This window comes from Bubalus bubalis, chromosome 20, assembly GCF_019923935.1.
Source record: "Bubalus bubalis isolate 160015118507 breed Murrah chromosome 20, NDDB_SH_1, whole genome shotgun sequence".
Taxonomy (NCBI): Eukaryota; Metazoa; Chordata; class Mammalia; order Artiodactyla; family Bovidae; genus Bubalus; species Bubalus bubalis.
The window spans coordinates 12,684,560-12,700,782 of record NC_059176.1 but is presented as its reverse complement, the minus strand read 5'-3'; the positions used below and the strand labels follow the sequence as shown (position 1 = coordinate 12,700,782).

Genomic DNA, 16,223 nt, shown 5'->3' with positions numbered 1-16,223 from the left:
TGGGGAAACTGAGGCTCAGAGAGACGACTCGACTCGCCACACAGCTGGAAGGTTGTGGAGCTTCTGACTCCAGGCCGTTTCATTCAGTGTCACACTCAATTGGTGCCTGGTACTGGTGTGGGGGCCACCCTCGGGGGTGTCCGGCCAGGGAGGGAGGCAGGGCTCCCTGCACGTGCACGAGGCCACGAAGGGGACTGGAGGGACCCCAGCGGGCAGGAGGATGCTAAAGGCTCGTCTGGACACCCGTACCTAGGAATGCACGTGTCTGTGCAGGAGGGCCCGCCATCCCGAATGGAAAGGGGACGGCCGACTGCGTTTTTCTTTCCTCGTTTATGTGTTACCAGCCCTGGAGGACCCCCGCACAGCAGTCATGAGCTGAGGGGAAGGGAGAGATGACAGCAGGCCTGGGAGGTGGAGAGAAGGCCTTGCGATGTCTCCAGGCTGACCTTTCCCACGTAGCAGATGGAGACACGGGCTGAGTCACAGGCGGGTGATAAACTGGGAAGGCGACTTTGCTTCCAGCCCTCATGGTGACCCTCTGGCCTCTGTTAACAGCCCAGTGGTGACGAGGGCCGCACTGTGCCGGGGGGGCAGCAGGGACAGCTTCTCCGTAAGGCTATGGAATGCTGAGCCCCTCTGAGAGTCACTGGCCGAATAAGGTCTGGGAGCCTCTCAGGGAGGACGCCCTGAGGTTTCTGAGCTTTCATGAGACCAGAACATTCTCTCGCACAGAACACCTATCTCAATCTTACAATGTGCATACCAGGCGCCGAGGGGTTCTCTTTAGAATCTGGTTGTTCTCCAAGTGTCCCTGAGCACAAAACTTGTTCCCGGGTTACATCTATCAACATCCCGAGGGAGGCTGGTGCTCACTTCAGGTCCCTGCCGTGCCTGTGCTCCGGTCAACCCTCGGCACACAGCCGGCTCCTCAAAGGAACCAGGAACAAATGAGAAATGGGACCGGCGGCCCGGGTTGGGGACAGTGGGTCGTGGGCAGCACAGGCCCTAGCCTGGAACGGAGGGGAATGAGGCCCAGAGGCAGGGGTCCGCTGCGGAGGGGACATGGGCGAACCCTCCCAGAACGGCCAGGAGAGCTGTGGCGTATGGGAGCTGGAGACCAGGCAGAGGGCTCGGTTCAGAAGCAGTGGCGGCAGAGGCCACCGGCTCTGGGGACACGGAGGAACAGCAGGGCATGGCGCAGTGTTGATTTCTAATGGCTCGACAAGTGCCAGGGAGGTAAGAAACCCTGAATTCCTGCAAGACCCAGCTTTGAAATCAGACTGATCTGGGGTCAGCTCTCATCTCTGTCCCTGCATGAGGAGCCCTATGGGTTTAGACAAGTTATTTAACCTGGTTGAGCGTAGCTCTCCCCTCGGGAAAGCAGGGACGTCTGTCCACCCCTGCAAGGCTGTTTTGGGCCAGAGGATGGAGCCTGATGCCCAGCGCCACTGACTGAACAGCAGCCCCGAGCCCACTCCCCACAGTGAGCCACCCCGGCAGCTGCAGAAGTACACAGCAGGAGCTCAACAAGCGCTTACTGGACTCACACGGACAAGGAAAGAACAAAGGAAAACTGAGGTGCTGCTGTCTCTTGCCTCCTTTTTTTTTTTAATCAGGAAAAGGCAGCTTAGAAAGCAGGTCTTCAAATTCCTCACAATTGGGGGATTTCCTCACGTGGGAGAAGTTAGACAACTGTCCACCTGAGTAACTGAGTGGTGAGCGGGCATGGCTGTGATGGCTGTTGCCATGGAGGCGCAAAGCAAGCAAGGAAGAGGGGGTCTCTGGAACCCCCCGGGGTCCCCCGCCTGCCGGGGAAGGTCCTGCCACCCTGCCCCGCTGGAGAGCCAACGTCACCCCACCCCCAGGCTAGGCGGGAGGGACATACCGCGGTCAGGACCGACGAGGACTCTGGCTTCGACACGTTGTGGCTGTTGAAGAAGATGGACTCGCGGTCTGAAAAGCAAAGACGGGAAGGAGCCAGGGTTAGAAGCTCGAGGCAGAGACAGTGACTCCGCCACCTGACACCAGGGGGCAGCACCACCCCGGCCACAGGCCGTGATGCCTTTGGGCTCAGGGTCCAGCAGCAGCCACCTGGGCCCCCTCCCACCCCGAAGAGACAGGACACCATGGAGCGACACACGCCGAGTCAGGGATCCTGTTTCCATTTTTCTTCCCATATAAAAATGAATGGCTTGATGAGCCCACCTCCCCTCCACTCTCATTTTACAGTATCATACCTGGTTTTCCCTGATACCTAGACCCCCTCCCCAGAGTGTGTCCAGCGTATCTTATGGACATGACACCAGAAAGGGGGGCTGAGTGAGAAAGGGGAAATGCTGCATATGGGAACATCAAAGGCCCAGAATAAAGAGGTCGACTGATGCCACTTAATCCAGCATCCCCAACCCCTCCTGGTTCTGCCCATGGAATGCCTTTTCAGGCACATTTAGGCTGCCACGGGGCACATGAATGTTTAAAACACAAAAGGTTCTGCTGTTTCCCAGTTATTTAGGGGAAAAAATAGGAAATCAGAACTTGGGCTTTTGTAGGATCCATCCAAGAAAGCATAGAGAATAATTTCTGCCTGGCTTTGGAAACGGGCACAGCCGCCTGAAGTACCCTCCACATGTTCCTGCACCATCTCTCCCAGGTCCCACTGCCCCTGGGGCCCCCTCAGTCCCATGGAGAGGCAGATTAATAATCTCAATCCCAAGATTATTAGAGTGATGAGCAGTAGGTTTGTTCATTCATGCCCTGCAGAGTAAAGGCACGTCAGTTGATCAGAAACATGCTCTCCAGCACTTGGAAGTGTGCAAATGCACGAATCACAAAACCAGGAGCCTCAGGGTTGAGAGCTCTGGTAAAGACCATCATCACACTAGGACCCCACCCCACCTCACCCCGAGAAGGACACAGGCCACAAGTCCCCACGTGGCCCCGGCAGCCTCTGGTTTGGTCCTTCTGGGTGAGGCGTTGTGGGTCCCGTTCCCCCAGGACACATTGCTCAGCCCTGAGACCCAGGACAGGAACGGCCCCACTGGGCGCCGCTGTGTGCCGGGGGGCTGAACTGCAGGGGCACCTGCTCTGGCTGCCAACGCCCCCCCACCAGCTCCAGGGTTACAGCGCCGCAACAATCATGCATGAGGAAGTGATTCGGGCGGAGGCCAAGCAGGCAGGCGCTGAGATGTACCTGGCATCTTTCCCGCTAGCGGGGCACGCAGGCCCCTTGCCGCCCCGGTGTGCCCGACAGTCCTCCTACCGCTCCGACCAGAGCCAGTCCAGACGGGGGGCACGAGAGACGGTCCTGGGGAGGAGCCTGGGGAAAATAAACACCCTGCAGGACTTGCGCCAAGCAGCCCACTGACCTCTACTCTTGAGCGCCGACAAGCAAGAAGACTGAGACTTTGGGGGTAGCAAGCCCCATGGGCCAGAGGTCAGAGCAGGGCTTGAGCAGTTGGGGTGGGCCTTCCAGACTCTGCAGGCACTGCCCACCTTCTCAGCCTGTAACCCAGCCTAGCCCCGCTGAGCTCAGGGCGCCTCCCACCCACCCAGTGGGACCCAAGGGCAATGGCCAGAGTGGCAGAGTAGGCCTGGGGAGAGAAAGGCCCCCCAGAGCAACTGGACACAGCCAGTTCAGGGAGGCCTGGAAGCCACAGAGAACAACGTGGATGCTTAGCTATGCAAGGAAGGGAAAGAACTGGGTGCTCAGAGGGGTGTACCCAGCGCCCATTGAACTGGACAGACCACGTCACCCGGCAGCTTCTTGGGGCAAGATCCAAAGTGTGGACCATTTCAAAGGGGACTTGTTTCTCCTCCTGGCTAACTCTGATCTGGGGGCTCCAGCCAGAGGACTGTTCAGCAGGGCAATGGGAGCTGCCCTTGGCTCAGAACCTTCCCCACGTGCAGCTTGAGCAGGCCCAGGTGGAGAGGGAGCAGCTTCCAGCCATTTGGTGATCCAGGAAGATTGTGGAAGCCTTGATAGGTCAGGCAGGATTGGAGCATCCCCTGGCACCAGCTTCTTGGGCAGCTTCAAGATCCCCTGCTGATAAACCTGGCCGGGCCCTTGCACCTTGATCACAGGAGCACCCTGGACGGGGGGAGCTCGTCCCTTCTCTGTTCCCAGGCTAGTCCTGCTTCACATGGAGTCCAGTGAAGAACCACCACGAATGCCCACAGGAGAGGGGAGACAATAAGAGGAATATGGGTTTTTGTGCCCAATTTACAGATGAGGAAAACAGGTTCAAAAGAGGAAGAGTAGGGCACACGTTTAGCCCCCACATAGCCCCGCGACTCCGTAGTGCATCTGTGAGCTGCGGCCACAGCTTCTTAGCTTCATTTGCTTCATCTTCACATGTCTCCTTGGGGGAGGGGGCGGGCAGCATGTCATGGCGCTACAGACATGGTCCACGTCTCCTCCCAGACCTCCGGCCCTGGCTGCCCTGCTCAAGTGGCCCCCTCATCCAGCGGCGTCCCAGGACCCCCCACTTCCTCCGGGGCCCCTCATCTGTGCACAGTTCATCCTTTTACGACTTCTTCCCCGTGGAGTTTCTCCCACTAGCATCTGGGCAGGACACCTGGCTGACTATCCAGTCCCCTGCTGGATCCTAGCTCCGGCACAGGGCTGGGCACGTGGAAGGTTCATGGAAATACAGCCTCTGTTACACCTGCAGGGCTCTTGATGATGAGATCGCCAGATCTGGCCCCGCCATCTGCGACTGTAAATAGAGGTTTATTGGAACGCAGCTCTGCCCATTCACTTACATGTTGTCTACAGGGGCTCTTAGGCAACGTTAGTGATGACAGAGCTAGAAATACTTCTTCTGGACTTTTCCAGCAAAAAAGCCTGCTGACCCCTGCCCTACGAGGTCATTGGTATAATTCCTTTATGTACATACCCCTAAGGGAAAAAAGGCCCAGGATGCAGAGACAACAAAGGCGCTGTGTCTGCAGGGGAAAAGAAAAGGAAAAATTTCTCCCACTGTGTTGGGGGAAGGGGGACAGAGGCAGGGGGAGGCGGCACAGAGAAACATGGCCAGGGGTTGGCACAGGCCAGCCTCAGCCCTCTCCGTAAAAACGTGACATCGGTTCCAGCCAAGGCAGCTGCAAGACTGGCTGTTAAGACACACCTGACTTCAGAGGTGCTGACAGATGCAAATCAAAAGGACACCTGAAAACCGAAAGAACACAGCAGCTGTGGAGGGAGAGGTGGTGTCCTCATAATCACCGCAGGTCAAAAGAATCCCACTCAAGGAGCCCCCACCTCCCTGTGTGGACGGGGAGCCTGGAGGGCCTGCCATGCAGGACAGCAGGGACCAGAGAGATGGGAGGGGGCTGGAAACAGCCAGAGGCTCGAAGCCCCCTGCTCAACTGGTCCAGCTTAAAGGGCCACTCTCACGCTGTGCTTTTCATCTGTTAAGAGAACACACGTGTGAAAAAGACAAACCCCAGGCCAGCTGGATGGCCTGATGCCCTGAAGATGGTGGCCACGGAATCAGCTTTGGGGATGGAGGGATGGACACACAGAAAGTCACTCAACTTCCCTGAGCATAATAAACACTCCTCCGTTAGCCCTGTGTTTCTCCACTGATCTGGTCCCGGTCAACGCATTTGGGTTTTCCCGGGGGCTCAGAGGTAAAGAACCAGCCTGCAATGCAGAAGTCACAGGAGACGCAGGTTTGATCCCTGGGTCGGGAAGATTCCCTGGAGAGGGAAATGGCAACCCACTGCAGTATTCTTGCCTGGGAAATCTCATGGACGGAGAAGCCTGGCTACAGTCCATAGGGTCGCAAAGAATCGCACACGACTGAGCACGCAGCCTGCATATTATGGTAAACTGGCAACCCAGAATGGCCACGAGAAGACACAGATGTGGAGCCCTCGTCCTGAGACGGGACTCAGAGCCCACACCTGCCACTGGCGGTTCCCAGACGGAAACTAGCCAGCCCTTAGCAACCAGGGGAAAGTGGGGGACAATTGTTGTGTGGAAAGGAAGGAAACCAGGTGGTATGTTTCTTTAAGAGGTGGAGTGATTTAGGGTAAAATAAGAAAAAAGGAAAACAATTGCATAAGGTAAACTTATTCTTCCCTTAATATATTTGCTGTAGATTTAAACACATTCTTAAAAAACAGGAAACAATATAAAGAGGATTAAAAAATATTGGCCTTATCCTGCCCACAACTGCTAAGAATGTTTCTTGCTAATATACAGTCACATACAGAAAGACCCTTCCCGACATTGGTCCCCCACCCCCAGTCATTCCATCACCCCAGTGGGTGGACGCCCTAAAAGCCCCGCCTGGCAGGGAGAGCCGCCTGCACTCAGAAGGTCAGGGGAGAGAGACACACGCTTCCAAAGTGTCTGCTCTCTGGGTTGTGTTAATGGGAAGAATGGCTGAGAGAGGACGGGAACAGCTGGACTTGGTCCAAGAGGAGTGGCTTGCAGCCACGAGGAGCAGGAGGTGAGAGGCAGTCCCGGGCAGAGGGATTTTAGACGGACACATCTGTCTGCTCAGCAGCCCGGCACCGCGTCTGCTGACAGCGGGTTTCCCGCGCAGAGAGAAGCACACAGCTAGTGGGAGCAAATCAGGCCGGGGTGACCCACGTCCTCCGTCCAGGGGATCACCATGCTTACTCCAGAGACGCTGCCCCTGTTCCAAAGGTTCCTGGAACTGGCCTCGAGGAAGCCTCCAGAATCACTGGAGCAGTCTCTTGAGCGGCCCCAATACCACCAAATCCTTAAGTGTCAGTTTTCGTGATAGCCAAGGGTCACCTGGAGCTGGTGAGCAGCTGAAGAAAAGCTGAGGGCCTGGAGCCCCTCGGCCTCCCGAGAGGACACCCTCAGATGGGGCAGCTCCCCACAAACGCCACCACTGTGTGACCGCTCAGGGACACTTGGAGCCATCCTTCACTGGTCCACAATATGCTCACCAATATGGTCCTCACCCATGTCCACTCCTGACCTGCCCGGGGCCCCACAGCTGGCAAGTCCTGTGCCCCAGCATAACTCCTAACAGAGCTCGTGCCCACCTCAGGGGCTGCAGAGGCAGCAGGTGACTCAGTGTTTCCCAGTTGGAGAAAGGAGACACGGTAAAGCAGCCAGTGCTCTGGCCCTCAAAACACCAGGGGCCCCTCCCTTCCTGGCTGCCCTGAAGAGCCCAGTCCAGCATGTTCTTGGTGAGCCTCCTTATCACGAGGGGCCCCGGGAAGTGGCCTGGGTGCAGAAAGCTTTCAAGTTCTTCCCCGAGCTTATGGTAGCTGAGGTGCATGGAGCCCCTTTGACGGACCTGCTTGGGACAGGGGTTTCCCACTCATGCTCCAAGACCTCTTCACCTACTGGACACAACTCTGCCAACCTTCAGATCACTTCTCCTCCCTCCAGAAATAACCCGGGGTGACCAGGGTCAGTGCCAAAGGACAGGCAGCCGGTGCCGTGTCCCAGCCGCGCCCCTGAGCACAGGCAGCCCGGACAGTGTGAGGCCCGCTTACCTGACGTGCCCGCGGAGAAGTTCTTCAGCGAGGGCCGCTGGACCACGGTGTAGGACTCGCCAACCACAAACACCTTGTACAGGACAGCATTGTGGTTGATGAAATTCTGGACCACGCAGGGCGGCTGGATGGCGCTCAGGCCCTCCTGGTTGAACACGATGGCCATCTGGGGAGACAGGGGGCCAAGGGCTTGGTCAGAGTCTACCGCCTCCTCAGCCTTATCACTGTCCAGAGCATCGCCACCAACGGCCATCCCAGCCCGGTGGCACGAGGCCTCCCCAGGAAGAGTCTCAAGCCAGAGTGAGTGGGGTGGGCCTCGAGCAGAACACCTGGGCATCCATCCACTCCTGCTATGGGGGGTTTGGAAATCCTGCATCATCAGGCCTGCCATGTAAGGTTGAGCTGGCTGTACACTGCACAATCCCACTACTCACACTGTATCCATGGAACGGGCCCCCCGGGCTGTGTACTACTCACCCCTTAGGACCTGTTCCTCTACAAAGACTTTGGCGGTGGGTGGGAAGTAGGCCACTGAGGGGGTGGGGGCAAGAAGCAGAGGACAAGGGATCAGGGGTTGGGAGGCCTTGGGTTCAGGCCTGTACAATGACAACAGCTGCCTCTCGAGAACTCATGACATGCCTGGCCCTGCTATGATCCACTTTACCTGAGTCACCTGGTGTCATCCTCACATCCTGCCCCGAGGTGGGCACGGACATCATGCCATGGAGGGCGCCCCACCAGAGGGGGCAGTCCTCTGATGCTACCAGCCTCCCAGGAGGCAGGTGGCCCGGAGCACAGAAGCCCCCCTGGGAAGCTGCAACACTCTAGACCCCTATCTTGGAGCTCTGTTCTTGATGCCCACCCAGCAGAGGAACCCCCCCCACCCCAGAAATAGCACACAGTGGGTTGGGGAGCCCCAGGGATGGGGAAAGGGGAGAAGGGGCCACGGCACACATGTGTACATCTACAAGCCAGACCCACAGAGCTGGACTGAGGGGTGAAACACCTTAAGTCAAGCTGACCCCATGGAGTCAAGACTCTCCTGGAGGAAGTAGGACCCCTCAACCCAGAACCCCTTCCCCTTCTGCCATGACCTAGCAGGCTGCAGGGCAACTGGCCACACCTCTTTAGTTGCTTCAGTCACGTGTGACTCTTTTGAACTGTAGCCTGCCAGACTCCTCTGCCCATGGGATTTTTCAGGCAAGAATACTGGAGTGGGCTGCCGTTTCCTCCTCCAGGAGATCTTCCCTAAGCAGGGATTGAACTCCTGTCTCTTGCATGGCAGGCAGATTCTTTACTACTGAGCCACCTGGGAAGCCACTACAACGTATCAAATATTCCCTGGCCCAGAGCTCACGGCAGCACAGCAGTACGGGCAACTCCCTTACCCATCACTCACATCGCCAGTTACAAGGGCAGCACAGAAACTCAGAGAGGCTGGGTCATCTGCCCAAAGTCACATAGTGCACACAGCCAGACCTGGTCCCAGGTGGGAGTGACTCTAAAGCTGTTGTGTCAACAGCAGAAGCAGTTCCCTCCCAGCAGGCTGACCTGCTCTGCGTTTGAATGGTCTACTCACACTAATGACTGCAGTTGCCCTTCTGTCCTGAAAATCCCCAAGGCACTGACCAACAGAGGAATTGCTCGCTGGTGTAATGGGTCAGGTGGAAGGTCGGGGGTCCGGTGCTGGCGAGGGGACTGTGGGTTCCAGGGCCACGGTCTGGCTGCTCTGAAGCCTTCCTGTCCCCCCACCCCCGGGTCTGGCCCAGGAGCAGGTCCCAGGCACGGAGCCCAGGCAGGCCCAGACGGGGAGGCTCCACGAGGGCTCCAGACCTCAGGAGACAGCAGACCTCAGGTGTAGGCAGGGATTTCCTGCCCCCACTTTCCTGCCCACAAGCAAAGGGACCCCTCGGCTTCGTCACAGCATACACCACACCACGCGGACGCGTCTGTTTAGAGACGTTTCCCCATAGATACACGCCAAGGACAAAGACACTCCCTAAATCTACAGGGCGCCGCTGCCGGGTTTGTCCGCGTTTCGTCATTAAGGTCGTGGGGGAGCATTTCTGACGGTGGGGCTGCCCAGGACAGGCTCTCCCACAGGGCCTTCCAGGAAGGTCAAACCTCTACTGCCCAGGGCATCCTCCCACACGCCTCACAAGCGGGTCCCCAGGCTGGGCTGTGCCCCTGGAGGCAACGTCCCAGACGTGATTCCCCAAGATGGTGACAGACCCAGCCGAGCCCCTGCTTGGCCACGGGCTCCTCTTGTCCCCAGAAGGCCTCCTCCGCCCGGCCTCCCACACCACACCCGCTGGCGCTCTCTGCCTCCGGGACCCCGTCTCCCGCCCTGGGGCAGGACTCTCATCTCAGGCATCTTTCCCTCAGCACCCAAGGTGAACGGCCACTGGGTGAGTAGAAGAATGAACGTGCGGGTGGGGGGATCACGTGCACAGCAAGTCGGGTGCCCCTTCCTCCTCACACCCCCTTCCCCGATTCAGCAGGACCTACAGACTTGGGGGCAGTGACGGGATCTTTTTGGGGGTGGGGGGCAGGCCTGTGTCCGGCCCGGAGCAGGAAGTGACCGACACTAACGGGCCAGAGGAAGGTCAGATGGTGTGGCTCGCACGGGCTCAAAGCGGGCAGGCACGCCCATCCCAGCCTTGGGGACAGGAGAGGACCAAGGTGCAGGTGGAGTCGGGGTACTGAGCCTCCAGCAGGTGCGGTGGGATCCAGCAGCAGGGCTGTCAGGCTCCCAGAGAGACTCTGTGAGCAGAAAGGAGGGGGGTGGAGCGGGGGAGGCAGGGGCAGGGAAGCCAGGGGGCTGGAGGGGGATGGGGCTATCAAGTTGTCAGCTCCTCCACTCACCTCGTGAGAGTTGGTGCCATGAGCCACTCTGGTTTTGCAAACTGTGGGTGGGGCAGAGAAAAACAGGAGTTAGCAAGGTTACTCACCTACAAAGCCCAGCCTGGCAGATACGGAGAGAAATTCTCAAAACCTCCTGCGGCCCCTGGGGTGGGGAGGGGGCTAGTGGGGAGCTGAGGAGACAGGCTGACTCCACCAGGGCCAGCGTGTGCCCTCAGGGGCGCTAGATGGTCACCATCAGGCCAGGCCCTTACCACCCAGGGACCCAGGGACCGGGGCCGAGGCCTCCCTCCACCCCCAGGAGTTCAGGTGCTCACTGAATGGGAAGGCCAGGCCGTTCTCCTCCAGGAGTCTCATGGTGTCATCCCCGCACAGGCTCGTGAGCTCCATGAAGGGCGGCGAGCAGATCCTGTCATCTGGGGACAGAGGAGAAGCCCGCGTTAGCACTGCCCGCCCCATCCAGCAGCCCACACCCCGAAGTCACCCGTGGGCGTGCAGACACACACGCGCACACGTGCCCCGGGAACGAGGGCACAGTCATTAACTACTGTCAACAGCATTCCCGTAAGGATGAGACCGACACGTGATAACAGCAAAGCCTGAAGATCAAAGCGAAGTGAAAACCAGACTGACTCAGCCCCACCTCTTCAGCCCGCACTTGGGCTTGTGAGCACGCACACAGTGCTTGACAACGGGATGCTGTTTTGTGACTCAAATTTGCACTCCATCAACTATGAACACTTTCCGGGGGCAGTGAAGATGCCCCTCCATACACGGTACTGGCTTAATGATCATCGGAGGATGACGCCAGCCCTTCAGCTCTTAGCCTGAGGCCCGCACTGCTGAAGGCTTTGCATACATCACGTCTCAAGTCTGCAAATAATCCTATGGGGGTGGGGGCGGAGGAGACGCTGAGGCGGGGGAGGGATTAAAGAGGGGCTCGCTGTCACACAGGGACCCCTCTCCTGGAGCCTCTCGTGCCTAACAGAGGGGCTTCTGCCACTGCCATCACATGGATGGGCCACAGACAAGCACACACTCCCAACCTCCTCTGGTTGCCAGACTCCAGCCCCACCCAGCCCCCACCCAGATCCCCCGCCTCTGCTTTCCCAAGTCCTCAGGCTCAGGGGACTGCCCGCCTTCTCTGCACACACACCCAGTGGGTTCCTGGCATGTTCAGTTTTCTGCAAAGCTCTGGAAGCTGGGTGTACTCTGCTTGTCAGGACGATCCTGGAGCCAGGCACCAAGTGAAGGCAGGAAAAACCATCCGTGGGGAAATAAAGTGCATTCTGAATCTCTCTGCAGACTGCTAAACTGCACCACTGGCTTCTTATTACTCCTTTGTCTACCTCCGTCCCCGATCAGGGCACCGGCTCCTCAGGAGGTAAGACCACCCTGTATTTCTGGGCACAGGGGCCGGGAAAGGCTGAGCGTTAGTGGGATGGGGGGTGACCCCCCCCACACACACACACCCACAAACTTGAAAACCAAACCAAAAGCAAACAATAAAGCAGCTTGTCTCCAACAGCTTCTAGCTACTTGGCTGGCTAGGAGGTCAGTACATTCAAACATTAAAATCAAGGTAAGATCCAGCTTCACATATCTCATAAAAAGCAAGTGCCAAGAATTACACAGGGTATATTAAAAGTGCTTTCATTTCCCTCCTTGCCCCCTACCAGCAAAGTCCAAAGTCCAAACAGGCGCAGAGTGATGGCAGATTCTGGGGTGGGCAGAGTTTCTTGGGGACCCAGGGGAGGGAGGAGCCCTGGTGGACGGCGAGGCGGGCCCTCTGCTTGGAGCACTCACATTCCTCACAGACAGAGGCTGAAACAGAGGCAGTCCTTGCGCAAGGTCACTGGACAGTCACATCCAGGGTAGGACAAGGAGCCGGGCTCACATGGCAGGTCAGGAAGAGAGAAGCCAGGAAAATCAGAGCATCGAGGGAGGGAGCGGGTGGGGTGTCCTGGCTCTCAGCTCTAAGCCATTATCTAAATGCGTCCCCGTTTCTGCATCCCCTGCCCAGAGTCAGAACCAGGGTGGAAACACTGGTGAGGGGCTAGCAGGCCAGGGAGGGAGGCGGTGATCTCTGCAAAGGCTCCCTGCTGTATACCCTCCAGCCAGGCCCTAACGGGGTGTGAGACTCCAGGCCAAACAAACTATAAAGGATGTGGCAGCAGGTCGGCTTGAGGCAGCACCCACCTGGTCTGGCAGGGGGCCCATCCTGGCCCCAGCCCTCCCACAGGAAGGCTCAGAAATCCCTGGGGGCAGACAGACGGCCTCCTGTTAAGAGCTTCCAGATTTTTTGGAGCAGGTCAATCTTTTATCACTTGTTGTTTAGTCACTAAGTCATGTATAACTCTGCAACCCCATGGACTACAGCATGCCAGGCTTTCCTGTCCATCACCATCTCCCGGAGCTTTGATGTCCATTGAGTTAGGGATGCCATCTAACCATCTCATCCTCTCTCGCCCCCTTCTCCTCTTGCCCTCAATCCTTCCCAGCATCAGGATCTTTCCCAATGAATCAGCTCGTTGCATCAGGTGGCCAAAGTATTGGAGCTTCAGCATCAGTCCTTCCAATGAACAGTCAGGGCTGACTTCCTTTAGAATGGACTGGTTGGATCTCCTTACTGTCCAAGGGACTCTCAAGAGTCTTCTCCAGCACGACAGTTCAAAAGCATCAATTCTTTGGCACTCAGCCTCCTTTATGGTCCAACTCTCACATCCATACATGACTACTGGAAAAACCATAGCTTTGACAATATGGACCTTTGTCGGCAAAGTGATGTCTCTGCTTTTTAGTATGCTGTCTAGGCTTTTATTATAGATTCGCCTTCAATGCCCTCCCCACCCCAGGCCATCAAAGCTTTCCACCTAATGTCACGGCTAACAGCCAACAGTCAAGAAACCCCACTTGTTAACGTGCCAAACACTGCTCCACGTAGTCTGCAAAACAATCATTTACCTTCATGAGAGCCCCATAAAGAGGTGCTGTCACCCCCATTTTAAAGATACGGGAAATGAGGCACAGAGAGGTGAAGTTCCCTGTCCAGGGTCACACAGTGAATAAGGGGTACGGTTGGGGGGCTCACCCCCGGGCAGCTGGATCCCAAGTTCAGGCTACTGACCACGGCCTCCTTAGCAGAAAAGTGCCTGCTCCTATTAACAGAATAAAAGGACAAAACTCACACAATCCTATCAAGAGATGTAGCAAAAGCATTTCAGCTAAAACTATAAAACGCTTGGAAGAACACACAGGTGTAGGTCTTTATGACCCTGGATTAGACATGGTTTCTTAGACACCAGAACCACAAGCAACCAAAGTAAAAATAGACATATTTGACGTTGTCAAAATTTAAAACTTCTGTGCTTCGAAGGACACTATCAAGAAAAGACAACCCAAAGAATGGGGGGAAATATTTGCAAATCATGTATCTGGCAAGAGTCTAGTATCCAAAATACATGAAAAACTATTAACAACCAAACAATAAAAAAGACCAGTGACCCAAGTTAAAAATGGGCCAAGGGCCCAAAATGGACAGTTCTCAAAATAAAGACACACAAATGGCCAGTAAATACAGGGAGGAATGCTTGACATCATGAGGCGTTAGAGAAATGAAGATTAAAACCACACGTGTGAGGCTGGCAACAACCCAGTAAGACAGACAGGAACAACTGTCCTGACACTGGCTGGTGGGGACGTGAAATGGTCCAGCTGCTCTGAGAAACGCTCTGGCGGTTCTTCATACAGAACTAGGTCCACAGCAGTCCACATCTAGGTGTTTCCAAGAGGACGGAAACACACGTCCACACAAAAGCCTGTCCAGGAATATTCACAGCAGTGTTATTTGTAACAGCCAGAAAGTGGCAGCAACCCAAGTGTCCGTCCACTGATGAGCTGGTAGACACGAGGTGATATAGCCACACAATGGAATATTATTCAGGCCTAAAAAGGAATGAAGTTCTCATGCATGCTACAACATAGATGAACCTTGAAAACATCATGCTGAGTTGAAGGAAGCCAGTTGGAAAAGCCACAGAATATATGACTTCATTTATCTGAAATGTCCCGAACAGGCAGCTCCATTGAGACGGAAAGGAGACGGGCGGCTGCCAAGGCCTGGGGGGCAGGTGGGATGGGGAGTGACTGCAGGCGGGTCCATTTCTTTTTGGAGCGATGAAAATGTTCTGGGATTAGATAGTTGTGATGGTTGCACAACTTTCTGAATATATTTAAAACTACTGAACTGTATCCACACTTTTAAAAGGTGGATTTTATGGTACGTGAATTATACCAATTGAAAAAAAAAAAAGGAAAAAACCCCAGCGGCAGCAGCTGAGATCCATCGGGCGCAAACACTTGACCTGTGCAGGAAACTGGGCTGAAGAAATGCTTTAGGTACAGCGTCTCCTTCAGATCTCCAGCAAACCTGCAGAGTACCGTCCCCCACCACCGACCCCACTGAGTCCCGGGTGAATCAGAGGAGGACGAGGGCAGCATTCCCCCAGAGATGTTTGGGGTCCAGATGAAATGCAGAGACGAGACATTCCTAATGAACGGGCCACAGTAAGCATTAGACCAGACACCCCCCACCTTTCTGCAATCTCAGGCTCTGGTGTCAGAGGTGGTAGCAGGACCCAGCAGAGAAGACAAAGGACTGAGTGCATCAGGAAAGGGGGCCATGCACAGTGTCACATTCTTCTTCCTTTATCCTAACTTGAAGCTGGCTGACCACACCCTGAGCAGCAGGCATGACCAGCTGCTGATCCCGCGCCCTCTCCAGGGTGGGCCCAGGACTGGAGACCATCCAGGTCCCGCTGCCTGAAAGCCCCACGGTTCAAGCTCGGTCACCCTCTGACGGGTCAGGCTTGAGGGAAGGCAGTCCTGAGCCCCGCAGGGCAGAGGCTGGAAGGGACCCGTGTCCCTCGCTGGGCTGCTGGCTGCTCCACGCCCAGGGCTTGTCCCAACTCAACTCACGGACCGTAGACCATGATGACTGTAGCTTGACCCAATTTCTGGCGGCTTGTAGCTAAAACCATCCCGCGACGCCTGTGAGATCGCAATAATTAGAAACTACAACTGTTCCTATTTTGGTTTCCAACCACCAGTCACCAACGACAACAACAAAAAAAACGTGTCGCATCCTAGGAGCCCAAGATCCAGCAGTAAACGAACACGAACCACGCTGCTTCATGGAGCCCACATTCCAGGTGCAGGGACGAGGCCACAGCCAGATGCAGGAGTAAAACGGACAGCCCAACGGGGCTGGAGGTTGACCTGGGGATCGTGAAGGGGTGCCTGTGGAGGTGGGGTGTGCCCAGGAAGTGCCTTGCGGAGCCCAGACACGGGAAGATGAGCAGGCAGGCCAGGCATGTGGGGCACGCGTACTCCCAGCAGACAGAACGGCCGCTGCAAAGGCCCTGCTTGAGGACACGGTGCCCCCCGGGCACACACACTGACCCAGCCTTGGAGAGGAGGATGGTGACATCCGTCTAGCCTGTGGACTCAGAGGTCACCTGAGCGGGAGAGCTGAGGAAGGAGCCGAGCCCTGCAGCAGTTGAGCCAGCATCTTGGTGGCACGGGACACGTTGGCTGCATCCCATGTGCGGGTTGGTGACAGCAGGGGTCCCTGCGGCTGTCCCCCCACTCCCCAGGAAAATCCCAACAGTGCCAGCAGCTCTTCTCCCCCAAAGAACATAAAGACTCTTCCTGTCAGTCAGCACTGGGAGCCCAGGAGGCTATTTCTGGTTCCCCGAAAAAGGCTACTTATTTATCTGTCATCGTATTTCTGGATGGGAGTTGGAAAGGAAGCTTTTTTTAGTTAGATGGTGGGTTGTGTTCTGTTAAGAGCTGAAGCAGCAGCCCCTGGGAACCTG

At 56.4% G+C, this 16,223-nt stretch overlaps 1 protein-coding gene across 3 annotated transcripts in view; it reads right to left on the bottom strand.

The window, feature by feature from the left end:
* The window catches only part of ITPK1 (inositol-tetrakisphosphate 1-kinase), a 156,453-nt gene that overhangs the window by 10,239 nt on the left and 129,991 nt on the right, over nucleotides 1-16,223 (bottom strand). For 2 of the 3 annotated variants that reach the window (XM_044933154.1, XM_025271536.2), the window contains exons 6-10: nucleotides 10,665-10,763; nucleotides 10,351-10,391; nucleotides 7,486-7,651; nucleotides 3,191-3,316; nucleotides 1,886-1,953 (exon numbers count right to left, since the gene is read on the bottom strand). In XM_044933154.1, coding sequence (XP_044789089.1) covers nucleotides 1,886-1,953; nucleotides 3,191-3,316; nucleotides 7,486-7,651; nucleotides 10,351-10,391; nucleotides 10,665-10,763 — 500 coding nt within the window. The remainder of the gene's footprint in view (nucleotides 1-1,885; nucleotides 1,954-3,190; nucleotides 3,317-7,485; nucleotides 7,652-10,350; nucleotides 10,392-10,664; nucleotides 10,764-16,223) is intronic. The other variant, XM_044933153.1, reaches the window with a different exon arrangement.